General features: G+C 46.1%; 1 protein-coding gene across 1 annotated transcript; it reads right to left on the bottom strand.

The window, feature by feature from the left end:
• Positions 1–971: 971 nt before the first annotated feature.
• LOC132571414 (E3 ubiquitin-protein ligase TRIM7-like) lies at positions 972–25,484 on the bottom strand. Its single transcript, XM_060238207.1, has 8 exons — positions 25,007–25,484; positions 18,475–18,639; positions 15,661–15,756; positions 14,497–14,727; positions 9,535–9,557; positions 8,129–8,244; positions 6,781–6,813; positions 972–2,130 (listed from the first exon to the last, which is right to left on the bottom strand). The coding sequence occupies exons 1-8, from the start codon at positions 25,457–25,459 to the stop codon at positions 1,616–1,618; spliced, it is 1,632 nt and encodes a 543-aa protein (XP_060094190.1). The 5' UTR covers positions 25,460–25,484; the 3' UTR covers positions 972–1,615.
• Between the last annotated feature and the right edge of the window lie 353 nt (positions 25,485–25,837).

The following is a 25,837-nucleotide window of genomic DNA, read 5'->3' as shown; positions in this document are numbered from 1 at the left end:
CCCTAAATTGGCCTTATGGGAAATACTATTCCCAGCTTTTTTTTTTTTAAGTCTCCTTCTAACATGGTCGTTTTGTAAAGTGCATACATACGTACTTATTCTTTCTGTATTAAGAGTTTTATAAGGACATGTGTGTAATATTTGTACATGGTTGCAGCTCTCAATCATCTAATGTTTATTCTGTGCGGCTCTTACATTAAGCAAGTTTGTTCTTGTGCCCCAGGCCGAACCCCGCGCCCCCACCCCGATGACATCATGCCCCCTGACTTCGCCGAGGCTTCCCAAGCCTTGGCGAAGTCAGAAAGGCAGTGGGCGCACTCAGACCCGGGCTCTGAGTGTGCTCGCTGCCACGCCCCCCCCTCCCATTTCCCCAAGGTTTCCCAGGTCTGGCAAAGTCAGAAAGGCAGTGGGAGTGAGAAGAGATTTGGCCTACTCCCACACACCAGCCCCGCCTGCAGTGAACTAAAGGAGGGGGAAGAATGGACTTGCCCAGAGGAAAAGAGCAGCTTTTTGGGGCTGTTTTGAACTGCATTTGCCATCTGGTTACTTTGTCTGGTAAAACAACAGTACTGCAGTAGTGTGATCTGAACTCTCTGCTCATGATGACCTGAGTTCTATCCCAGCAAAAGCTGGTTCAGGTAGCCAGCCCAAGATTGACTCAGCCTTCCATCCTTCCGAGGTCGGTAAAATGAGTACCCAGCTTGCTGAGGGGGGGGGGGGGAGCGTAGAGGACTGGAGAAGGCAATGGCAAACTACCCTGTAAAAAGTCTGCTGTGAAAACGTTGTGAAAGCAACGTCACCCCAGAGTCGGAAACGACTGGTGCTTGCACAGGGGACCTTTCCTCATTTTTTCCCTACTTTGACCGGTGAAACAAAACGACACTGATGCCTTCTTTCCCATTATCTGCTGTGATGCAGCCACATTTCCTAGCCTTTTCAGGACTTCCTGTTTTCAAATGAAACTCACAACAGGAGTTTAATACAGCCTTTAATACAAACAAGACATCTCAAACACATTGAAAACTGCCTCCCCACACAGACATACATGCAATGTATGGTAGCCAAAGGAGAAAATTTTACATCACGAAAAAGGGGATTGGGGGAAGGATAAAATGACCCCCATTGGCACTGCTTCCTCCCTCCCTATCTGCCTCACAGCTTGAAAATGAAAGGGTGTGACATCTTACAAATGATTTCCAAACATCTTATCTAGCTTTCCTTCCAGAAGTAAGGAAGATTTTTTTTGGGGGGGGGGGGCTCTTTCTCTCCACAGCTGGCAGAGATTGTGGAGGGAGAGTGAGAAAAAAATGGGGTAAGGGCAGGATTAAAGGTTATGAGGGTTAGGCAAAGCCTGCTGGTCTGTTTAGACCTCTCTTTTGGTCCAGAACTGTTATAATTCAATATTTATTTAGTATGTGCAATGGGGCATTGTCTGTTTCTGAAATCAACTGCAAAAGAAAGAGGGAATGCTGGGAGATTGAAGGGGAAAACAGACTTAATTTTATTTATCAGTTTTGGCAGTTGGGACCCTGGCGCAGTTCTTTTCAGAACTATAAAATGGGAACCTTAAGAAATATATATATATTTTTAATAGCCCTGGTGCAAAATGACAGCCTTAACAGAGTTGGAGGTGGCCTTCTAAACACACCCAAAAGGAGGGCAGGAGGGTCTCTCCAGAGAAGGAGGCTCCAGAGAACTCGTAGATCAGGGCTGCTCTGTCAGCATCGAAAAAGGCCACTCGCCCCCCAGTGTGGTTCAGACAGACTCGGATCCTCTTGAGCTCCCCTGTCAGAGTCAGGGGAGGATAAAGGTCTTTTATGACAGCCCTATAATCTCCATTCCACTTCCCCACCTTCCAGAACCCTTCCTCGGGACTAAAGGTGATACTTCCCTTCCTGTTCACAGACTTTTTGGCCATCCCCACCAACCATCTTCCCTCATTTCCCACAAGGACTTCCCAGAAATGGCGGCCTGCTGTGAATCCCTCACGGCCCAGAACAATATACCACCTATCAAATCTCTCAGGATTGTTGGGCAGAGCTTGAGGAGTTTTCCCTTGCCTCACGCTTTTCTGATCCTTAGACAAGATGAGGTAGGGCTGGGCCGTATCTGGATCCAGAGTCACATTCGCTGTTGGGAGGAGACAGAAATGAAGCGGAGTCAGCTGAGAGACAAATGGCAGAGTTGTTTGGCATTGGCAGTTAGGCCCTGTTCACACAGCGTGTTGAGTCCGTGTTAAACTGACCCGGTTCTGCTCCGAATATCTTTGTTCCGGATATTATCGATCAAACTGCCATACTGCAATTCGAATCACTCCGCGGTGAAACCGTCTTCTGCACCACGCAGTTATTTTTCTACACTTTTATGCCCATGCGCGCATTATGCCCATGCGCATAGGTTAAAACATTATGCGGTTATGAAGTTATGCGCATATTGCTAAGTAGTAAAAAAAAAAATGGCGACCGTAAACCGGATGTCTGAGGCTCCTTTTGCTCCGGGACAGCCTTCAGACATCCAGAACTTGGTCGAGAAATATCCAGACAGGGAAACTGCGAGGTGAAACCAGAGAACTAAAAAAAACACCACAAAGGAGCAGGTAACAAAATACTCCGGTTCCGAGAAGGGTTGGGGGCGGGGGGCTACTACGAGTTAATATCTGGAGGCAGATGTTGCTGTCTGATCAGCCACTTTTAATCCGGTATGAAACAGCAGCGACAACTGATTATTCTGTGTGTCTGAACAGCCCCACAGCGTTCCAGGTATGTCCATAGATCCCCCTGACCTGGTTGGTTATTTAGACATTTCCCCCACTGTGACTTTATTCTGTTCCCTTCTCTTCTTTTTAGTTTTAACCCTTGGCTGGACTTGCAGGCTCTTCTTCCTTCCCCTGGCCTATTGATGGAAGAACAGGCTTCCTGGTCTTGGAGAGACAGTAAGAACCCATGTGAATAAAGCCTGTCCCCATATCCTATATAGAGATGTGAAGGCCCGGAAAAAAACCAGAAAAATTCAGAAAAAAACCCAGTTTTTTCTCGTTTTTTTCCTGAAGCCTTTTTTGTTTTTTTTTCCGAAAAATTGAAAAAAAGAAAAGAAAAGAAATTCATTATGGAACGTTTTATTTTAACATGATGAATAAAATATTTTGAGACAAGGTGTTCAAATATTTTCCAAATCATTTCTAAAAAAATATGTATGGTATCAGATTATTCTAATTTCTGTGCACTGAGGACAAGCAAGTCCAAGATCATGCCCATTCATTGAAACTTAGTCCTACACTCCCCTCTATACACTCACCCCTCTTCAATTCTTCATATGAGAATGAGTTTTTTATTTTTATTTAATACTGTGGAGAGGAAATATGAATAATTGTTACTTCTGGATTTTTAAAAATTGTTTTGTGGAGGTTTTCCTGTCTGTTCCACACAAACTAGTAAACAGTTCAGGAGATTGTTGCTCCATTTGTTACAATTACAAATAAATATTATTTAAAAAGTAAATTCTGTTTGTAATAACTGTTTAGATACACTATATTTTTAATATGCTAGTTGCGATAATTTCATGCCAAGTAAAATTGTCCATAGTCATATTTTATGTTCCTAAAGTAACAGAATGACTTTCAATCTGGAAAAGAAAAAAGAAGTGCTAATGTAGCATTTTTTTTCAATTTTTCTGAAAATTTCTGGGTTTTTTCCAGGAAAAAGCTGGGGGGTTTTTTCCCCGAGCTGCAAAGTTTCCGGAAATTTTGCATCTCTAATCCTATATCAAAGAAGCAACCTGCGACACAAGCACAGATCACTGGATATTAGGAAAAACTTTTTCACAGCAAGAGTTCTTCAACAGTGGAATTAGCTACCGAGGGAGGTGGTGAACTCCCCCTCACTGGGAGTCTTTAAGCAATGACTTGCCTGGATGCTCTAGGCCAGTGATGGCAAACCTTTTAGAGACCGAGTGCCTAAACTGCAACCCAAAAGCCACTTATCACAAAGTGCCAACATGGCAATTTAACCTGAATACTGACTAGGGTTGCCAAGTCCAATTCAAGAAATATCTGGGGGCGTTGGGGGTGGAGCCAGGAGACTTTGGGGGTGGAACCAGGAGACACTGGGGGCGGAGCCAGGAACAAGTGTGAGACAAGCATAATTGAACTCCAAGGGAGTTCTGGCCATCACATTTAAAGGGACAACACACCTTTTAAAATGTCTTCCTTCCATAGGAAATAATGAAGGATAGGAGCACCTTCTTTTGGGGCTCATAGAATTGGACCCCCTGGTCCAATCGTTTTGAAACTTGGGGGGTACTTTGGGGAGAGGCACTAGATACTATACTGAAAATTTGGTGCCTCTACCTCAAAAAACAGCTCCCCCAGAGACCCTGAAACCTCCAGATCAATTCCCCATTATACCCTATGAGAATCGATCTCCACATAGGGAATAATGAAGTGCTCAGCAGACGTTTCCCTCCCCATCCCCGTTTCTGGCGACTCTGAAGCAGGGGATTGGCTTCTCTACTCACGAGTTGCTGCCAGCTTCTTCACAGCAACACAGACACACCATCCCAAGAGGAAGCCTTTCAATCGGAGACTGAAGCCTCCGGAAGTGCAAAGGCACATGGTCCTCTGGGGGCGGGGCTTCCCCCCTGCCAGCCAACTGACTGGGGGCGGGAAGGAGTCTGGGAAAGCGAAAATGCCCGCTGGGACCTGGGGATTGGCAAGCCTAATACTGACGTCTTAGTTTAGAAAAAAAAACTCATCGTGAAATGAACAAACATTTGGTCTGGATAGCATTTGCTTAGGAAACAAACAAAATAGTAACATGTCAGAATAGGAGAATGATGGTGAGCGTGTCATAATAAAGCAATAAACGGAGGCTGTTCATTGCTCTGTTGCTCGCAAGGCTGGGTTAAACGGAGAACATGCCTTTCCCAGAGGTGTTCCTGTCCACCTCATTTACTTTTGAACATGAGACATACATTATGAACATCATTCTAGTTTGCCATTAGGGAAAAAAGAATACATTAAAATATAGTGTGTTTAGTAGGAGCTGGTGGTCAGGGTGTCCAAATCAGATCTGGGAGGTCGTGATTCATATGCCCACTCTGCCCTGGCAGCTTGCTGGGAAACCTTGGATCAGTAATATATTCTGAGTTAACCCGCCTCATAGATTGTGAGGATAAAAGAGAAGCGAGGGGGAGCGAAGCCTTCTCCCACGCGGGCTTCAAAGAGTTAGAAGGCACACTGGCCACACTGAAGCCGGTAACCTGACTGCTCAGCAATTTCATTGAATGCCTGCGAGTTCTTGTATTGTGAGAAAGGGAGAAAATCCCATGCATAATCTTGTAAACCTCTATATAATCTTGTAATCTTGTAAACCATCCCATGCATAATCTTGTAAATCTCTACATAATGAAGCAGTTTGTTTAGTGTGGATAAAAGAATGGGTGACGCTGTTAAACAAAAAACTCTTAGCGTTGGAAGGTCATGGAAATAAATTTGGCTGGCACGCTTATATGTATTATGAGGAAAAAAAGATGGATGGTTTTTTCTCTCACCATTATATAAGAAACAATTTGCTAAATACATGGATGAAATATAAGAAATATGGAGATGAGAGAAAACCGTTATGGATAGTGCCAGCAGAAGTAATAAAAATAACAGCTGAGACAGGTGAAGAAAAGTGGTTGCCATATAATCAACTATTAAAAATACAAAGTGGCAAAATAGAATTGAAAACTGCTGAAGAGCTGAATAATAAATATGATTGGTTCCAAATGCAACAAATAAAGAGCTTGGTGGAAAATATTAAAACTGAAGGAATAAGAACAAACAGAAATGGAAAAAGTTCTGCTTGAAGACAATGAAAAATTAATTTCAAAACTATATAAATTACTCTTAAAATAGTCTACGGAAGATGAAGCAGTGAAATTTCAAATGATTAAGTGGGCAATTAATGTAAATAAAGAAATACAGATGGAAACTTGGGAATATTTGTGGAAGAATTCTATAAAGCTTTCGATGTGTCATAGTATTAAGGAGAACTGTTTTAAAATGATGTACAGATGGTATATGACTCCTAAAAAGTTGGCAAAGATGAACAATAAGATGCCAGACAGATGTTGGAAATGTAAAAAACATGAAGGTTCTTTCTACCATATGTGGTGGACTTGTGAAAGAGCAAAAAAGTATTGGCAGATGATTCAACAAGAAATTTCTAGGATCCTGGGATACGAATTTAAGAAAGTTGCAGAGACTTTTCTGTTGGGATTACAAATGGAAAAATTTCCAAAAGAAGATAGAACTATAATTTGGTACTTGCTTTCAGCTGCTAGGACATTGTATGTGCAGTTGTGGAAGCAAGAAAAAATACCAGAGAAATGGGATTGGATTGTAAAAGTTATAACATGTAGTGAAATGGACAAATAAACAAGAATTTTAAGAGACTATGACTTAGAAGTTTTTAAGATGAAGTGGAAAAAGTTTAGAAGATATGTAGAAAAAGAGTGGACAATAAAAGGACATTGGACAATTTTTGATAATGATTAAGTCTTAGAAGGAAGAAGAATATTATTTTTTGTTTTTATTAGTTAAAGGTACCTTTAAATATTAGTATTATAAGTAAAAACACCAGCGGGGGTCAAGTAACGGGGGGGAGGGGTGGTTAGAAAGTAATATATGGGATAGATAAAAAGAAGTTATTAATGATGCAGGAAATAGTTATTGCTACCATATGTTACTAAATAAAATTGTTTTAAACCAGAATTAATTGACTCGTGCACGAAATGTACCTTTCTGCAGGTAAAGTCCAGAATCCAGATTGTCTGAGGAAGTGAACAGAACAGAAAATAAGCAGATGATCAGTTAACAACCTTTCCCCCCCTCAGTTTTAGCTACTTTTCCCCCCTCAGTTTTAGTACTGCAGTCCTTAAACTCTGGTCACAACCTGAGTTCGATCCCCGGCAGAAGCTGGGTTTTCAGGTAGCCAGCTCAAGGTTGACTCAGCCTTCCATCATTTCCGAGGTCGGTAAAATGAGTACCCAGCTTGCTGGGAGGAAAGTGTAGATGACTGGGGAAGGCAATGGCAAACCACACCATAAAAAGTCTGCCGTGAAAACATTGTGAAGTCATCCCAGAGTCGGAGATGGCTGGTGCTTGCACAGGGAACCTTTCCTTTCCTAAGTAGCAGCCACTTCAGGGATGAATTCTTCCCCAAATGTTACTGGTGTGCAAATATCCAAATTTGTTTACACTTAATACAAGTTTGCTCCCTGTTCCTAATTATGGCTTACGTTGGACTGAGAAAGAAGAAACAAAGAGGAAAGAAGTCCAACCCCACCCCCCACACACACACACAAACACTGCTTTCTATACTGCTAATAGTTCCTCTAAATTCCCAGCTTTTACTTATTTTTAAAAATGTCCAAACTTTCTTGTTCTAGAGATACAAAAAGGAAGATAAATCCCTTATTCCTCTACCATGAAAAGGGCTAGAGACTTTAACTTTAAAACATCATGTCAATGGGTCATTATAGTATTGTGCTAGACTTCTAGAGCTATTAGAATTTCTAATGGGTCCGGCTGCACATTTCCCCTTATATCTATGCAATGATTTTTTTATTCTTATATTTTAAAAAAATGACAATTCTAAATCATGGAAACAGATTTTTATACTGTTAATCTGTGTTAGTGATTCGTCAATTAACAATTAAGAGGAAAGGAAAGGAAACGTCCCCTGTGAAAGCACCAGTCGTTTCCGACTCTGGGGTAACGTTGCTTTCAAAATGTTTTCACAGCAGACTTTTTACAGGGTGGTTTGCCATTGCCTTCCCCAGTCTTTTACACTTGCCCCCCCAGCAAGCTGGGTACTCATTTTACCGACCTCGGAAGGATGGAAGGCTGAATCAACCTTGGGCCGGCTACCTTTATCCAGCTTCCGCCGGAATTGAACTCAGGCCATGAGCAGAGAGTTCAGACCACAGTATTGCAGTACTGCTGCTTTACCACTCTGTGCCACAGGGCCACTTAGTTAGGGGGAAAACCCTTCTTAAATGGCTGTGGGGATTAGAGAAAAACAGACTGGACAACAACAGGATAGAAGATGATACAATTACCATCTCTGAAGCTGTTCTTTATTACCTTTTAGCTGCTTCATGAGACCTTCCAGCAAGTGATTGATGTCACAGAAGTCCCAGATCCTCCATTTCAATGCAAGAGGAAAAGTCAGTGGATTCTCAAACTCCTCCTCTTCATGCCTGGAGACAAATCATGTTAAGTCACCATCTATCCAATCCAAAATTCCCACCAGCAGAGCAAAGAAATAAAGGCAGGAATACAAAGAAGACCTAAAGACACCAATTGATGCTGATAGCAGAGAAAAATGGGAAGCCCCTTTGGAGAGAAGATACCCCCTCACTCTTCAGATCCCAAAGCCAAGGCCTAATCAGACATAAAGAGGAACAGGGAGAAGAAAAAGAAGAAGAGATTGGCCTGCTCTTCACTCAGAGCCTCAGAGCAGTTTACAATCCCCTTTCCCTTCCCCTCGACACAACAGACACCTTGTGAGCAGTGTTTCTTCTAAGCTGAGTTAATGTGAGCTAGCTCACAGCTTTTTTAGCCTCTGGCTCACACATTTTTGTCTTAGCTCAGGGAAAGTGGCCCCAGAGCAAACTAAATTTTGCAGTCGCTCACAACTTTAATGCCAGCAGCTCACAAAGTAGAATTTTTGCTCACAAGTCTCCACAGCTTGGAGGGAGCACTGCTTGTGAAGTAGGTGGGGCTGAGAGAGCTCTTTCAAGAACTGCTCTTGAGAGAGCAGTTCTTTCAAGAACAGTGACTGACCCAAGGTCACTCAGCAGCTGCATGCGGAGGAGTGAGGAATCAAACTCAGTTCTCCCAGATTAGAATTCGTGCTCTTAACTACTACACCAAACTGGCTCTTCCAGAGCTGAAGTGACTAAATTCAACTTGAGCATTTCCAAGGTTGGAGCGGCTTGTTTGACAAGTGAGACCACCCCTGCTTCAGCACCAGATTCCTGTCAGAACTTTCTGGAAATGCACAGCCAGGCCTTAACCCTGAGACACACACCCTACTGTTTGGGGGCATTACTTTCTGTTCATGGAACTGTGTTCATCTGCAGTTTGCCATTGAAGAAGAAGAATTACAGATTTATACTTTGCCCTTCTCTCTGAATCAGAGACTCAGAGTGGCTTACAATCTCCTTTATCTTCTCCCCCACAACAGACACCCTGTGAGGCAGGTGGGGCTGAGAGAGCTCTCACAGCAGCTGCCCTTTCAAGGACAACTCCTACGAGAGCTATGGCTGACCCAAGGCCATTCCAGCAGCTGCAAGTGGAGGAATCAAACCCAGTTCTCCCAGATAAGAGTCCACGCACTTAACCACTACACCAAACTGGCTCTCATTGACAAATGGATGGAGATCTGTGATCCTAGTCAAGTTTGTTGTGGCCCTGAGACTGGTCACTTTCTTCACACACCACCTACACCCCAGCCTTCAGGAGGGTAATGAGAGGGATCCACTTACCTCTGCAAGGTGCTGTGGACATCCTAAAGAATGGAAAAGGAAGAAAACTCAGTAACTGCTATGGGCCAAATTTGGAAGATCCACCCCACCCTCGGATCCTGGAGAAGGAATGCATTTTAACTCCTCTTATTGTGCGTCTATTCAAAGATGGGGGCTGTATCTTCATAAAAATGGGAGAACTTCAACATGAGACAATGACCCAGAAGGTCGGACCAGAACCAACGGGGTGAGATTAAATCAAAAGAGTTTCCGGCTAAACATTAGGAAAAGCCAAGGCTTCTTTATAGCAGGAACTCCTTTGCCTATTAGGAGCGGCCCCGTAGCACAGAGTGGTAAAGCGGCAGTACTGTGGTCTGAACTCTCTGCTCATGACCTGAGTTCGATTCGGGAAGAAGCTGGAATTAATAATAATAATGATAAATTTATTTTTATATCCCGCCCTCCCCCGCCAAAGGCAGGCTCAGGGCGGCTAACACGACACGGTATATACCATGATTACAGTAAAATACAATATTATTACAAACAATTAGACAGTTAAAACAAATAAATTACATTCATAAGTTAAGTTAAAATTAAATCAACAGTTATACCGTTACGAATTCTAAGTTTCAGTGTTACAATTCAGTTGTATATAAGAAGGCTAGATGTCATTTCCCGGGTTTCATCTTAACGCGAGCTCGAAGAGGGCAGTTTTGCAGGCCCTGCGGAACTGATTTAGGTCCCGCAGGGCTCGCACCTCTTCTGGGAGTTGATTCCACCATTGGGGAGCCATTGTTGAGAAGGCTTGCTCCCTCGTTGATTTCAATCTAACCTCCCTTAAGTAGCCAGTCCAAGGTTGACTCAGCCTTCCATCCTTCCGAGGTCAGTAAAATGAGTACGCAGCTTCCTGCGGGGGAAAGTGTAAAAGACTGGGGAAGGCAAGGGCAAACCACCCTGTAAAAAAAAGTCTGACATGAAAACATTGTGAAAGCAACGTCTCCTCAAAGTTGGAAACAACTGGTGCTTGCACAGGGGACCTTTCCTGTTTTCCATTTGCCTATTAGGCCACACACCCATGATGTAGCCTGTCCTCCAAGAGCTTACACTAGGCCCTGTACTAAGAGTACTAAGTGTATATATATGTATATATATATTTTTGGCCACTGTGTGATACAGAGTGTTGGAATGGATGGGCCATTGGCCTTTTCCAACATGGCTTCTCTTATGTTCTTATGTGACACAGAGTGTTGGACTGGATGGGCCATTGGCCTGATCCAACATGGCTTCTCTTATGTTCTTATGTGACACAGAATGTTGGGCTGGATGGGCCACTGGCCTGATCCACCATGGCTTCTCTTATGTTCTTATGTGACACAGAGTGTTGGGCTGGATGGGCCACTGGCCTGATCCACCATGGCTTCTCTTATGTTCTTATGTGACACAGAGTGTTGGGCTGGATGGGCCATTGGCCTGATCCAACGTGGCTTCTCTTATGTTCTGTAAGCTCTTGGAGGACTGGCTATATCAAGGTTGTATGTCCTAATATGCAAAGGAGTTCCTGCTACAAAAAAGCCCCGGGAAGAACTTCCAGACAGTTAGAGCAGTTCCTCAGTGGAATAGGCTTCCCTGGGAGGTGGTGGGCTCTCCTTCCTTGGAGGCTTTTAAACAGAGGTTAGATGGCCCAGCTGACAGCAATTTTCATTCTGTGAATTAGGCAGCTCATGAGAGGGAGGGCAAGAAGGACTGCATCAGTGCTTTCTTACACACCCAGAGAAATGCTGATTGCCACTTTGAGGTCGGTCAACATTTTTTTCTCCAGCCCAGTGTGGCAAGAGAACCTGGAGGTGTTTGCCATCTTCTGGGCATGGAGCAGGTGTCACTGGGGATGTGTATGAGGGGAAAGGTATTTGTGAAGTTCCTGCATTGTGCAGGGGTTGGACTAATCAGGGGTGGCCAATGGTAGCTCTCCAGATGTTTTTTGCCTACAACTCCCATCAGCCCCAGCCAGCATGGCTGATGGCTGGGGATGATGGGAGTTGTAGGCAAAAAACATCTGGAGAGCTACCATTGGCCACCCCTGAACTAGATGACCTTGGAGGTCCCTTCCAACCCTATGTCTCTATGCCAGCAGCAGGCAAAATGCATCCATTTCGGAGGACAGCTGGGTGATCTTCTGCAGAAGATCTTGCCTAGAGCCCTCATTTCTGGTTGTCCTGAAGAGCTTCCCAAGAATCTCTTATTACGTGCATCTATTGCTCAACCATACACACACACAAACACACAAAACGCACAGGCTTCAGAGATTCCTCCATACATCCCTCGCAGCTCCCTAACTACTCAACTAACAGCCATCCCCTCTTATATAAGAACATAACAGAAGCCATGTTGGATCAGGCCAATGTTGGATCCAGTCCAACACTCCGTGTAAAGTAAGAACATAAGAAAAGCCCTGTTGGATCAGGCCAATGGCCCATCCAGCCCAACACTCTTTGTCACATAAGAACATAAGAGAAGCCATGTTGGATCAGGCCAATGGCCCATCCAGCCCAACACTCTTTGTCACATAAGAACATAAGAGAAGCCATGTTGGAGCAGGCCAATGGCCCCTCCAGGCAACACTCTGTGTCACATAAGAACATAAGAGAAGCCATGTTGGATCAGGCCAGTGGTCCATCCAGTCCAACACTCTGTGTCACATAAGAAAAGCCATGTTGGATCAGGCCAGTGGCCCATTCAGTCCAACACTCTGTGTCACATAAGAACATAACAGAAGCCATGTTGAATCAGGCCAATGTTGGATCCAGTCCAACACTTTGTGTCACACAGTGGCCAAAAACCCCAGGTGCCATCAGCAGGTCCATCAGTAGGGCCAGGACACTAGAAGTCCTCCCACTGTTGCCCCTCCCCCACCCAAGCACCAAGAATACAGAGCATCACTTCCCCAGAAAGAGAGTTCCAATGATAAGCTGTGGCTAACAGCCACTGATGGACCTCTGCTCAGTATGTTCATCGAATCCCCTCTTGAAGCTGTCTATGCTTGTAGCGACTGCCATCTCCTGTGGCAGTGAATTCCACGTGTTAATCACCCTTTGAGTGAAAAAGGACTTCCTTTTATCTGTTCTAACCCGACTGCTCAGCAATTACATGGAGTGCCCACATAAGAACATAAGAGAAGCTATGTTGGATCAGGCTAGTGGCCCATCCAGTCCAACACTCTGTGTCACACAGTGGCTAAATTTTACTTCCTTTTATCCGTTCTAACCCGACTGCTCAGCAATTTCATCAAATGCCCACGAGTTCTTGTATTGTGAGAAAGGGAGAAAAGGACTTCTTTCTCTACTTTCCCCATCCCATGCATAATCTTGTAAACCTCAATCATGTCACCGCGCAGTCAACGTTTCTCCAAGCTAAACAGCTCCAAGCGTTTTAACCTTTCCTCATAGGGAAAGTGTTCCAACCCTTTAATCATTCCAGTTGCTCTTTTCTGGACTTTTTCCAATGCTATAATATCCTTTTTGAGATGCGGTGACCAGAATTGCACACAGTATTCCAAATGAGACCGCACCATCGATTTATACAGGGGCATTATGATACTGGCTGATTTGTTTTCAATTCCCTTCCTAATAATTCCCAGCATGGCGTTGGCCTTTTTTATTGCAATCGCACACTGTCTTGACATTTTCAGTGAGTTATCTACCACGACCCCAAGATCTCTCTCTTGGTCAGTCTCTGCCAGTTCACACCCCATCAACTTGTATTTGTAGCTGAGATTTTTGGCCCCAATGTGCATTACTTTGCACTTGGCCACATTGAACCTCATCTGCCACATTGACGCCCACTCATCCAACCTCAACAGATCCCTTTGGAGTTCCTCACAATCCTCTCTGTTTCTCACCACCCTGAACAATTTAGTGTCATCTGCAAACATGGCCACTTCACTGCTTACTCTCAACTCGAAATCATTTATGAACAAGTTAAAGAGCATGGGACCCAGTACTGAGCCCTGTGGCACTCCACTGCTTACCGTCCTCCACTGCGAAGACTGCCCATTTATATTCACTCTCTGCTTCCTACTAATTAGCCAGTTTTTGATTCACAAGAGGACTTGTCCTTTTACTCTATGACTCTCGAGCTTACTAAGGAGCCTTTGATGAGGAACTTTATCAAAAGCTTTCTGGAAGTCAAGGTAAACAACATCTATTGGGTCTCCTTTGTCCACATGTTTGTTCATCCCCTCACCCACAGGTTAGTGAGGCAAGATCTTCTCTTACAGAACCCATGCTGAGTCTTCCTCAATAACTCGTGTTCATCAATGTGCCTACTCATTCTGTCCTTGATATTGGCTTCTACCAACTTTCCAGGTATTGAAGTCAAACTGACTGGCCTGTAGTTTCCCGGATCTCCTCTGGAACCCTTTTTAAAGATGGGGGTGACATTCGCTACCTTCCAGTCCGCAGGAATGGAGGCAGATTTCAATGAAAGATTACATATTTTTGTCAGAAGATCCACAAGTTCAACTTTGAGTTCTTTCAGAAGTTCTTGTATTGTGTTCTTTTACAAGTTCTTGTATTGTGAGAAAGGGACTTCTTTCTCTGCCTTCTCCATCCCATGCATAATCTTGTAAACCTCTATCATGTCACCCCACAGTTGACGCTCCTCCAGGATAAAGAGCCCCAACCATTTCGACCTTTTCCACTAAGGTCATCCCTGAGCTTCCTCTGGACCTTTTGTCAGTCAATCACTGTTTAAAATGGCACCACATTCCCTACTGAACGAGGGATGTGCCAGCAAAGTGTACGTCGATGCTTTTCTGCAACAGAGGCATTAGCAAACTCCACCCCCCTTACACCACCACCATTAAGTCACAGCGTCTTGATTCTCCGCCTGAGCAAATGAGGGTTCTGGAGAACAGCAGAAGCCAAAGGAGTGTCTGGAGTCAGCCCTCTCCCAAAGGGAGCCTTCATGTTCTTGCCACAGTCTCACCTGCAGGAAATCACTGGCTGGCTGTTGACACTTCTCTTCCATCTCCCGGATGAGGTTTTCCAGAGAGGAAAGTTCCTCGGCGAGTCTGCCCAGCTGCTGGTCCTTTTTCCTTGCCACCTCCTTCTCCACCTCTTCCATCTGGGCCAGCAAAAGTCTCTCTTGTTCCTCCAGAAATGTGTGCAGCTGCCTGAACTTGGATGCTGTCTTTTGCTTCTCTCCTGTGGTTTGCTTCTGAGATGGAAACAGAAAGAAAGAAGATGATGATATTGGATTTATATCCCACCCTCCACTCCGAATCTCAGAGTGGCTCACAATCTCCTTTATCTTCCTCCCCCACAACAGACACCCTGTGAGGTGGGTGGGGCTGAAAGAGCTCTCCCGGAAGCTGCCCTTTTGAAGGACAACTCTTGTGAGAGCTATGACTGACCCAAGGCCATTCCAGCAGGTGCGAGTGGAGGAGTAAAGAATCATACCCGGTTCTCCCAGATAAGAGTCCGCACACTTAACCACTACACCAAACTGGCTCTCCAATGTCAGGAACATAGCCAGTTTCCGTAGTGGGAAAAGGCATGTTAGGAGACCCCTATCAGAATGGCTCTTTGGCCTTCACAGAGATCACAGTGAACATAAGAAAGAGAAGAATTCCTAAGGACTCATCCCTAGTCCAAAATAGCAGCAGAAGAAGAGATTGGATTTATACCTTGCAGTTCACTCAGACTCTCTGAATGGCTTACAATCTCTTTTCTCTTCCTCCCCCCACCCGCCACATAGTGATCCCTGCCCCAAGCCCAGAAGATTCAACCCACAGCAGCGAGCACCTTGGGAAGTCAACTAATTCTGCCTCAAACGACAACAAAAGGTTCTAGACCTGGATGAACAATCAGGGGCAGACTACCCACCAGGCTGCCTTAGGTGATTACCTAGGGTGCTGGAGGTCAGGAAGCCCCAGGGGCACCAATAATGTATAATTCTGCTTATAACTGCAACGTTAAGTTTACCTTTGGAGCCTGATCTGCTGAATACTGCTATCTGAATGAATGTCCAAATTGGAAGGGGTGAGACTCTCACGTGGGTTGATTTTTCTGCTATTTAGACTTCGTCGTCCCCCGCACACCCGGTATTAGTTCCAGAATCTCATCAATTCCCAGCCGCAATGAGACTTACGAGCAGATCTTGGCTTTCCTTCTGTAAGTCTTCTTTACAGGCAACAATTTTCTTTCTCTTCTTCTTCAGAATCTCCAGACAGCTGCAGAACTGATCCTGGGGGGACAGAGGGGGGGGGGGGCGGGGAGACCCAAAACGGAGATTTTTTTTTTCCGTTTTAGAAGTTTACTTCAGAAAGTTCTAAAGATGACTGTACCCTTTAAACTTGAATTATTGTTGTTAAATATGATGCCACAAATAACTAAGAATTGTAAATATTTGATAATTATATATTGTAACAGCAGCTAGAATAATATTTGCCAAACACTGAAGAGAGAAGTACCAACAATAGAAGAACTGACACAAAATACTAGGAACATCTGACATGCACTTATTGGCAGACATTTTAAACGATAAACCTAAGCAAGAAGTGTTGGAGAGATGGACTCCTTTCTACGAATGGAAAAAGTAATGAAAATGGGACTTTTTCATAGAGTTTAAAGGTGTTATTCTTATACCTAGTTTAGAAGTTTACCACCTATGGGTTGAAAGAGAGTGAAGACAATTATTGTTTCAAGTAGTATATGGTACTGAGTGGAAGATGGGTTAGCGAATGTAATGAGATAAACAGCCAATATCCCTATTTGAGTACATCAATACAAAAAACATTATTCTGATAACACTATTCTAAAAGAGAAATACATTGGAATAATGTGGATAGATAGCTATACTTGGTGAAAGTGGGTTTAGTATATAGAATCATAAGAGTTGGAAGAGACCTCCAGGGTCATCTAGTCCAACCTCCTGCACAATGCAGGAAACTTACAAATACCTCCCCCTAAATTCCCAGAATCTTCATTGCTGTCAGATGGCCATCTAGCCTCTGTTTAAAAACCTCCAAGGAAGAGAACCCACCACCTCCCGAGGAAGCCTGTTCCACTGAGGAATCGCTCTAACGGTCAGGAAGTTCTTCCTAATGTTGAGCCGGAAACTCTTTTGATTTAATTTCAACCCACTGGCTCTGGTTCTACCTTCTGGGGCCACAGAAAACAATTCCACACCATCCTCTAGATGATAGCCCTTCAAATATTTGAAGATGGTGATCATATCACCTCTCAGCTGCCTTCTCTCCAGGCTAAACATCCCCAGCTCCTTCAACCTTCCCTCATAGGACTTGGTCTCCAGACCCCTCACCATCTTTGTTGCCCTCCTCTGGACCCGTTCCAGCTTGTCTATATCCTTCTTAAAATGTGGTGGCCAAAAGTGAACACAATACTCCAGGTGAGGTCTTACCAGAGCAGAGTAAAGCGATACCATCACATCACGTGATCTGGACACTGTACTGCTGTTGATACAGCCCAAAATTGCATTTGCCTTTTTAGCCACCGCATCACACTGTTGACTCATGTTCAGCACATGGTCCACTAAGACCCCTAGATCCTTTTCACACATACTACTGCTAAAACAAGTCTCCCCCATCCTATAACCATGCATTGGATTTTTCCTACCTAAATGCAGAACTTTACATTTATCCCCGTTAAAATTCATTTTATTAGTTTTAGCCCAGTTTTCCAGCCTGTCAAGGTTATCTTGTATCCTGTTTGTCTTCTACTGTATCTGCAACCCCTCCCAATCCCAATGTAATGAGATTTAAAAAAACAATATCCCTGTGGCCAGATGTTAGCACAGCCAGAGTGGAAGTGAGCCGATCTCTCCATATCACTCCACTTCAATGTCAGCAGGGGGGGAAAGGAGGTAATGCTCCAGGGAGCCACCTAGCCAGGAAGGAAGCAGCAAAGAGGCTAAAAAGAAGGGCAAGAGGATCCCTGGCTCTTCTTCACCATCCTCCACCTTGTTGATTTCTGTTGATTTCAGTGCTGTTCTGTAGCAGGCGTGGAATTCTAGCAGGAGCTCCCTTTGCATATTAGGCCACACACCTCCAATGTAGCCAATCATCCAAGAGCTGACAAAAAAGAGCCTTGTAAGCTCTTGGAGGATTGGCTACATCAGAGGGTATGTGGCCTAATATGCAAAAGAGCTCCTGCTCGAATTCCACCCCTGCTCTATAGTCTTGGTGCTTGGATGGAGCAACAGTGGGAGGGCTTCTAGTGTCCTGGCCCCACTGATGGACCTCTTGATGGCACCTGGGTTTTGTTTTTTTGGGTGCCGCTGTGTGACACAGAGCGTTGGACTGGATGGGCCACTGGCCTGATCCAGCATGGCTTCTCTTATGTTCTTATGTGACACAAAGCGTTGGACTGGATGGGCCATTGGCCTGATCCAACAGGGCTTCTCTTATGTTCTTACGTGACACAGAGTGTTGGACTGGATGGGCCATTGGCCTGATCCAACATGGCTTCTCTTATGTTCTTATGTGACACAGAGCGTTGGACTGGATGGGCCACTGGCCTGATCCAGCATGGCTTCTCTTATGTTCTTATGTGACACAAAGCATTGAACTGGATGGGCCATTGGCCTGATCCAACAGGGCTTCTCTTATGTTCTTCTGTGACACAGAGTGTTGGACTGGATGGGCCATTGGCCTGATCCAACATGGCTTCTCTTATGTTCTTATGTGACACAGAGTGTTGGAGTGGATGGGCCATTGGCCTGATCCAACAGGGCTTCTCTTATGTGACACAGAGTGTTGGACCGGATGGGCCATTGGCCTGATCCAACATGGCTTCTCTTATGTTCTTATGTGACACGGAGCGTTGAACTGGATGGGCCATTGGCCTGATCCAACATGGCTTCTCTTATGTTCTTATGTGACACAGAGCGTTGAACTGGATGGATCATTGGCCTGATCCAACATGGCTTCTCTTATGTTCTTACCTTGTACTCTTGGGAGGCCTCCTCCAGAGGAAGGGTTTTATGATCTCTGTGTTCCTTGGATCGGTCGCAGACCACACAGATGAGAGCTTCGTCGTCCTTGCAGAAGAGTTTCATGGGCTCCTGGTGCTTCTGACAAATTCTCCCTTTTTGGGCGGCCACGGTTGCCTGAGGCCCAAAACAAAGAAAGAGGATTCGTTTCCCCACAGAACGTTAATCTCTGATTCTGACGTACTGATATCCTTGTGTTGTTATTTCCCCGCAAGTTGACCTCCAACAGGAGGCAGTCATACAATCAAGCTTATTATCCTTTTAACCTGTTAAAAATCCTTCATTATTCTGTATACTAATTTTACTAAAGACAAAGATAGTCCCTTGTGCAAGCATCGGTTGTTTTCTATTCTGGGCAGGGCTGGCGCATGGGAGTCAACGAAGTAGGCGGCCCGTCTGGGGTGCCCCTTCGCCACAGGTAGGGTTGCCAAGTCTAATTCAGAAAATATCTGGGGACTTTGGGGGCGGAGTCAGGAGACTTTGGGGGTGGAGCCAGAGATTTTGGGGCGGAGCCAGACTTTCCCATTTCCAAAATAAATGTATAAAAATACAGCAGTGCAGTTCAGCTGAACAGTCAACATTTCCTCATCCCCAACAGCTGCAATTCTAGTAAATGAAGGTGCAAACACACAAAAAGCAGCCAAAATGCACAGGGGTTTGCAAGCTCACATTTTTGTGATCTCATTGAGGGCTTTACTCACAGGAACTGCTGTTCTTCAGCCTGACACGGGCAAATGAAAGAGAAAGAGGTGGAGTTTTCCTCTATCCCATAAACAGGCTCTGGAAACAATGCAAAACAAGCACAGAGACAGACACACACTATTACTGCCTTCCCGACAAAGACTTCTGAAAAGTACTCTCTCTCTCACTCACTCATTGGGTCTGGTTTTTCCACATCTGACAATTACAGGGGCTACACTGCTCTCTCACGCTGTGAAATGAAAGCCACAGTTTGGCTACTATTTTTATAAAAGATACCAGCCAGCAGGGGTCATTTACCCCTGACATGACCAGGAGGCGTACTTAATATCAGCTCAGCATCTATCTTAAAATGCTTCTTGAATTGTAATTGTCATAAGAAAACCTTACTCCCGCCATACTTTGAAAATTACTTTCTCCTCTGTAGTCACAGTGGCATGACGAAGATTTCCATCTGTCTGCTTTTATAGTGAGGAAAAAATATGAAAAAGTTTGTCAAATCTTAAAGTTCAGCAAAATTCTCACAGGGGGTTTTGGAGCCCAGAAGAAAGCATTTGGAGTGGGGGAGGGGGCGAGGTTTTAAGAAAGAAACAACACAACAAAATTTAGAGCAGGGGTGTTGAACACGCAGCCCGGGGGCTGAATCAGGTCCCCGAGCAACTGGCTGTCATCTGTTTCCTTCTCCCTCTTTCTTGCTCCCTTTTGCTTTGCCAGGCTTGTTCAATTGCCCAGGAGCTACAGAGCAAAATCTCTATTTTCTCCACTGGCTGAGGCTCCTCCCTTGGAGAGTTTGCTTTGCCAGACTCTCTCAAGCGCACAGCAGAGCTACTGAGCCAAGCCTCTCTTCCTTCTATTGGCTGAGGCTCCTCCCTTTCCTGGTCCCCTGGGAAGGAAAGAAAGAGCCAGAGTTTCCTTTGCCCAGTTCCCTGGATCTCACGTGAGAACTATAAAGAAAGCACCTTGAAGACCAACAAGTGCTAATGTTTTAAGGTTTTTTTAAAAAATCTTTAATTGCGTTTGTCTATGTCTTTTGCAATGTTTATATCTCTGCTATCTAATCTTAAATGGGAACATGCCGGTCGGCCCAACATGGCCTGGCCCAACAAAGTCGCATTTATGTCAGATCCGGTCCTCATAACAAATGAGTTTGACACCCCTGATTCAGAGGTTCCGGAGCTCTACTCCTGTGAGCTCCTGCTAGGGTTGCCAGATCCAATTCAAGAAATACCTGGGGGTTTTGGGGGTGGAGCCAGGAGCAAGGGAATGACAAGCATAATTGAACTCCAAAGGAAATTCTGGCCATCACATTTATTTATTTATTTATATTTATTTATATTTAGACTTATATCCCGCCCTTCCCACCGAAGTGGCTCAGGGCGGCTTACAACATTATAATTCACATAGATTCAGCTTAAAAACATTTACATAATGAAGTTAAAACCATAATTAATAAGACATAAAAATAAGAATAAAAAACCAGCGGTCTGTAGATGCATTTCTAGTTCCATCCAGAAGATGTTCTCAATGTCATTTTTAGTTCCATCCAAAAGATATTCTCAATGTCAGTTAGTTGTTATAGGCCTGCCGGAAGAGGGCTGTCTTACAGGCCCTGCGGAACTGCCCTAGGTCCCGCAGGGCCCGTACCTCTTCTGGCAGCTGGTTCCACCAGTAAGGCGCCGTTACCAAGAAGGCCCGATCCCTGGTGGATTTCAGGCGGGCCTCCTTTGGCCCGGGGATTACTAACAGGTTTTGTGAACCCGATCGTAGTACTCTCTGGGGAACATGTGGGGAGAGACGGTCCCTAAGGTAGGCAGGTCCTAGGCCATATAGGGCTTTAAAGGTAATGACCAACACCTTGTACTGGACTCGGAATGTTATTGGCAGCCAGTGCAGATCCCGAAGCCCCGACCGAATGTGCTCCCATCTTGGGAGCCCTAATAGCAGCCGGGCAGCGGCATTCTGCACTAACTGCAATTTCCGGGTCCGGCACAAGGGTAGCCCCATGTAGAGGGCATTACAGTAGTCCAACCCCGAGGTGACCGTAGCATGAATCACTGTTGCTAGGTCGTCGCGTTCCAGGAAGGGGATTTAAAGGGACCGCACACCTTTTCAATGCCTTCCTTCCATAGGAAATAATGAAGGATAGGGGCACCATCTTTGGGGGGTCATAGAATTGGACCCCCTGGTCCAATCTTTTTGAAACTTGGGAGGTATTTTGAGGAGAGGCACTGGATGCAATATCGAAAATTTGGTGCCTCTACCTCAAAAAACAGCCCCCCCACCAGAGCCCCAGATACCCGCGGATCAATTCTCCATTATTTTCTATGGGAATAAGTCTCCATCAGTGTTCCCTCTAAGCTGAGTTAGCGTGAGTGAGCTCACATTTTTGTAGCCTCCGGCTCACGCATTTTTGTCTTAGCTCAGGAAAAATGGCCCAGAGCAAACTAATTAATACAGTAAGATTCATACGGCTAAGATTGCATCTGCAATTTCGCACCCGGCACAACTGTGCAATACAATTCAGACCCTTATAACTCTGCCACAAGGCAGACCAAATTCTAAAAAATCGGAGATTGGCTGTGAGGCTTTTGCGAACTTTTTTGCAGATAAGGTCGCATCGCTCTGCCACGACCTTCCCGCCATATTGGAGACAGTATGGGAACCAGAGGCTCCGTGCCTGTCTTCAGAGTGTGTCCTGGATGGTTTCAGCGCACTCAGTCTGGAGGAAGTTGACAGGATTCTCGCATCTGCTCGCCCTACAACTTGTAATCTGGACGCCTGCCCCTCCTGGCTTATTAAAGCTTGCCAGAGGGAGCTCAGATATCCTGTACGGGATATCATAAATAGATCCCTGATGGAAGGGCATTTTCCAGCACCTCTGAAAGAGGCTGTGGTCCGCACTCTACTGAAGAAACCAACTTTAGACCCAGCCGAATTGACACACTATCGGCCGGTTTCGAATTTACCCTTTTTGGGTAAACTCATTGAGAGGGCAGTGGCGTTGCAGTTGCAGAGTTTTCTGGAGGATGCTTCCGTTCTCGACCCCCATCAGTCTGGTTTCTGTCCGGGTCATGGGACGGAGACAGTGCTGGTCGCTCTGATGGATGACCTCCAGCGGCATCTGGATCGAGGCGGCTCGGCGGTGCTGGTGTTGTTGGACCTATCGGCGGCGTTCGATACGGTCGACCACCGGCTGCTGACTTGCCGTCTCGCCGACGTGGAGATTCAGGGATTGGCCTTACAGTGGCTCTCCTCGTTCCTTGATGGTTGGGGACAAAGGGTGGCAATTGGGGGTGAGCTGTCCCAGAGGCACGCGCTGGATTGTGGGGTGCCTCAGGGGGCAGTTCTTTCCCCAATATTATTTAACATTTACATGCGCCCCCTTGCCCAGATTGCCCGGAGGCATGGGCTGGGTTGCCACCAGTACGCTGATGACACCCAGCTCTATCTACTCATGGATGGCCGGCCTGACTGTGTCCCAGAAAACCTGGACCGGGCATTACAAGCCTTGGCTAGATGGCTCAGGCTGAGTAGGCTGAAACTAAATCCAGTGAAGACAGAGGTCCTTTGCTTGGGTCGCCGCGGTCTGGGGGGGGGGGAATTCCTCTTCCAGCCCTTGACGGGGTGCCATTGACAATGGCGCACAGGGTCAGGAGCTTGGGGGTACTACTTGAGCCTGCCTTAACTATGGAGGCCCAGGTAGCAGCCACTGCTAAGTCCGCATTTTTTCATCTTAGGCAGAAGTTGGCTCCCTTCCTGGAGCGGGACGATCTAGCAACAGTGATCCATGCAACGGTCACCTCAAGGCTGGATTACTGTAATGCCCTCTACATGGGGCTGTCCGTGTCGAACCCGGAAGCTGCAGCTAGTGCAGAACGCCGCCGCTCGGCTGCTACTAGGGCTCCCTAGACGGGAGCACATTCAGCCAGGCCTTCGGGGACTGCACTGGCTGCCAATAATATACCGAGTCTGGTACAAGGTGCTGGTTATTACCTTTAAAGCCCTATATGGTCTAGGACCTGCCTACCTTAGGGACCGTCTCTTCCCATATGTTCCCCAGACAGTACTGCGTTCTGGCTCCCAAAATCTGCTCGTAATCCCCGGGCCAAAGGAGGCTCGGTTGAAGTCAACCAGGGACAGGGCCTTCTCAATAACAGCCCCTTGCTGGTGGAACCAGTTACCGGAGGAGGTCAGGGCCCTGTGGGATATTGGACAATTCCGCAGGGCCTGTAAGACAGTCCTCTTCCGGTTGGCCTATAACTGACCAGCACCCAAACCACCAAAACTACCAAAATACTGAAGGAAGTTGATAGATAGTGTAGTGCTGGATTGATGTACTGATTTTTAATGTATTTTAATGTTTTAATCTCTTAATTATATAAATTGTTATTGTATTTAAAATTTGAATTTTATTGTTAGAATCTCTGTGTTGTAAGCCGCTCTGAGCCCGCTTCGATGGGGTAGGGCGGGATATAAATCAAATAAAATGAGAAATCAGTAGCTCACAACTTTAACGCCAGTAGCTCACAAAGCAGAGTTTTTTGCTCCCAAGACTCAAATGACTTAGAGGAAGTATTGGTCTCCACAGGGAACAACAGAGTTCCCAGCAGATATTTCCCTCCCCAGCAGATATTTCCCTTTCTGATGACCCTGAAGCAGGGGGGAGGCGCCAAACCGGGGGATCCCCTGCCCCCACCTGGGGATTGGCAACATTATGCTCAAAACGAGGGCTAACCAATCCACAGCTGAGAGCAGAGGATCCCCCGGTTTGGAGGCCCTCCTCCTGCTTCAGGGTCATAAGAAAGCGGTGGCGGGGGGGGGGGGGGGAATGTCTGCTGGGAATTCTATTATTCCCTATGGAGACTTATTCCCATAGGAAATAATGGAGAATTGATCTGTGGGTCTGGGGCTCTGGCAGGAGCTTTTTTTTGAGGCAGGGGAACTAAATTTGCAAAAAGATTGGATCAAGGGGTCCAATTCTACGAGCCCCCAAAGAAGGTCACCATCTTCATGTCCTCGAAGGGCTGTCCTATAGAGGAGGGGGTGGAATTGTTTTCTGTGGCCCCGGAAGGTAGGACCAGAACCAATGGGTTGAAATTAAATCAAAATTGTTTCCGGCTCAACATTAGGAAGAACTTCCTGACTGTTAGAGCGATTCCTCAGTGGAACAGCTTCCTCAGGAGGTGGTGGGCTCTCCTTTCGTGGGAGGTTTTTAAACAGAAGCTAGGTGTCCATCTGACAGCAATGAAGATCCTGTGAATTTAGGGGGAGGTATTTGTGAGTTTCCTGCATTGTGCAGGGGGTTGGACTAGATGACCCTGAAAGTCCCTTCCAACTCTAGGATTCTATGAAATTGGGCTCTCCTTCCATGGAGGCTTTTAAACAGAGGCTAGATGGCCATCTGACAGCAATGAGGATCCTGTGAACTTAGGAGGAGGTGTTTATGAGTTTCCTGCACTGTGCAGGGGGTTACACTAGATGAACCTAGAGGTCCTTTCCAACTCTAGGATTCTATGAAGGTGCCCCTATCCTTCATTATTTTCTACGGAAGGAAGGCATTTAAAACGCTGTGCGATTCCTTTCAATGTGATGGCCAGAACTCCTTTGGAGTTCCATTATGCTTGTCACACCCTTGCTTCTGGCTCCACCCCCAAAGTCCCCACACCCCAGATATTTCTTAAATTGGACTTGGCAACCCTTTCAGCCAGCAAGTGGCAACACCACTAAGCATGAGAGACCTTTGCCCGAAAGTGAAGGTTTTGAACCACGCCTGCAAGAAACTTACCCTGCTTTCCCAGAAAGCCTCCTCCAGAGGAACCACCTGGTGACCTTTGTGCTCCTTGGAGAGCCCGCAGACCATGCAGACGGGGGCGTCGTCCTCCTTGCAGAAGAACTTCAGGGGCTTCCCGTGTTTCTGGCAGGCTCCCCCCTCCCCCTCCCTGCCCTCCCGGGAGCCGAATTTCTTCAGGATTTCCACCAAGTTGGCCAGTTGCAGATTGGGGCGGAGGCACCCCTGACGCACCCTGGCTCTGCACTGGGGGCAGCTGGAAGGCTCAGCAACGGCGGCCCCAGGCTCAGCAAGAGCGGCACCCGTCGGCTCCCCTCCCCAGCTTTGGCTCAGGCAGGCGCGGCAGAAGTTATGTCCACACTCCGGAAGGATCAACGGGTCGCTGAAAAGCTCCAGGCAGATAGAGCAAGTGGCCTCCTCGCACAGCTCCTGCAGGGCACCCTCCGCCATGGCTGCCTTCGGGAGCGCAGAGTTTGCTTTCGTTTTCCTGATGCTTTTTCCAAGCAGCGAGGGGGCGTTTTCCTTCCTGCAAACCGCCCCTTAAAGGGGGAGGAAGCAGCCGGCCGGCGAGCTAGCTGCCAAAACCAAAGTGCCCAAGAGATCCAGTTTGGTGTAATGGTGAAGTGCGTGGACTCTTATCTGGGAGAACCCGGTTCGATTCCCCACTCCTCCACTTGCACCTGCTGGAAGGGCCTTGGGTCAGCCATCGCTCTGGCGGAGGTTGTCCTTGAAAAGGGCAGCTGCTGTGAGAACTCTCTCAGCCCCACCCACCTCACAGGGCGTCTGTTGTGGGGGAGGAATAGTGTTGCCAAGTCCAGTTCAAGAAAT

The sequence above is a fragment of the Heteronotia binoei genome, chromosome 5 (assembly GCF_032191835.1).
Source record: "Heteronotia binoei isolate CCM8104 ecotype False Entrance Well chromosome 5, APGP_CSIRO_Hbin_v1, whole genome shotgun sequence".
In the NCBI taxonomy this organism is placed as follows: Eukaryota; Metazoa; Chordata; class Lepidosauria; order Squamata; family Gekkonidae; genus Heteronotia; species Heteronotia binoei.
Note: the sequence above shows the minus strand (reverse complement) of the source record. Positions and strands in the feature narration are given on the sequence as shown.

What these genes read in the sequence shown, in the direction of transcription:
- LOC132571414 (XM_060238207.1), bottom strand. Translation starts at nt 25,459, where the DNA reads ATGGCGGAGGGTGCCCTGCAGGAGCTGTGCGAGGAGGCCACTTGCTCT. An exon ending in TCTCATGAAGCAGCTAAAAG is followed by an intron (nt 6,814 to 8,128) that starts GTAATAAAGAAC and finishes TCACTTCCTCAG; the next exon opens with ACAATCTGGATTCTGGACTT. An exon ending in TGGACTTTACCTGCAGAAAG is followed by an intron (nt 2,131 to 6,780) that starts GTACATTTCGTG and finishes TCCTCCCAACAG; the next exon opens with CGAATGTGACTCTGGATCCA.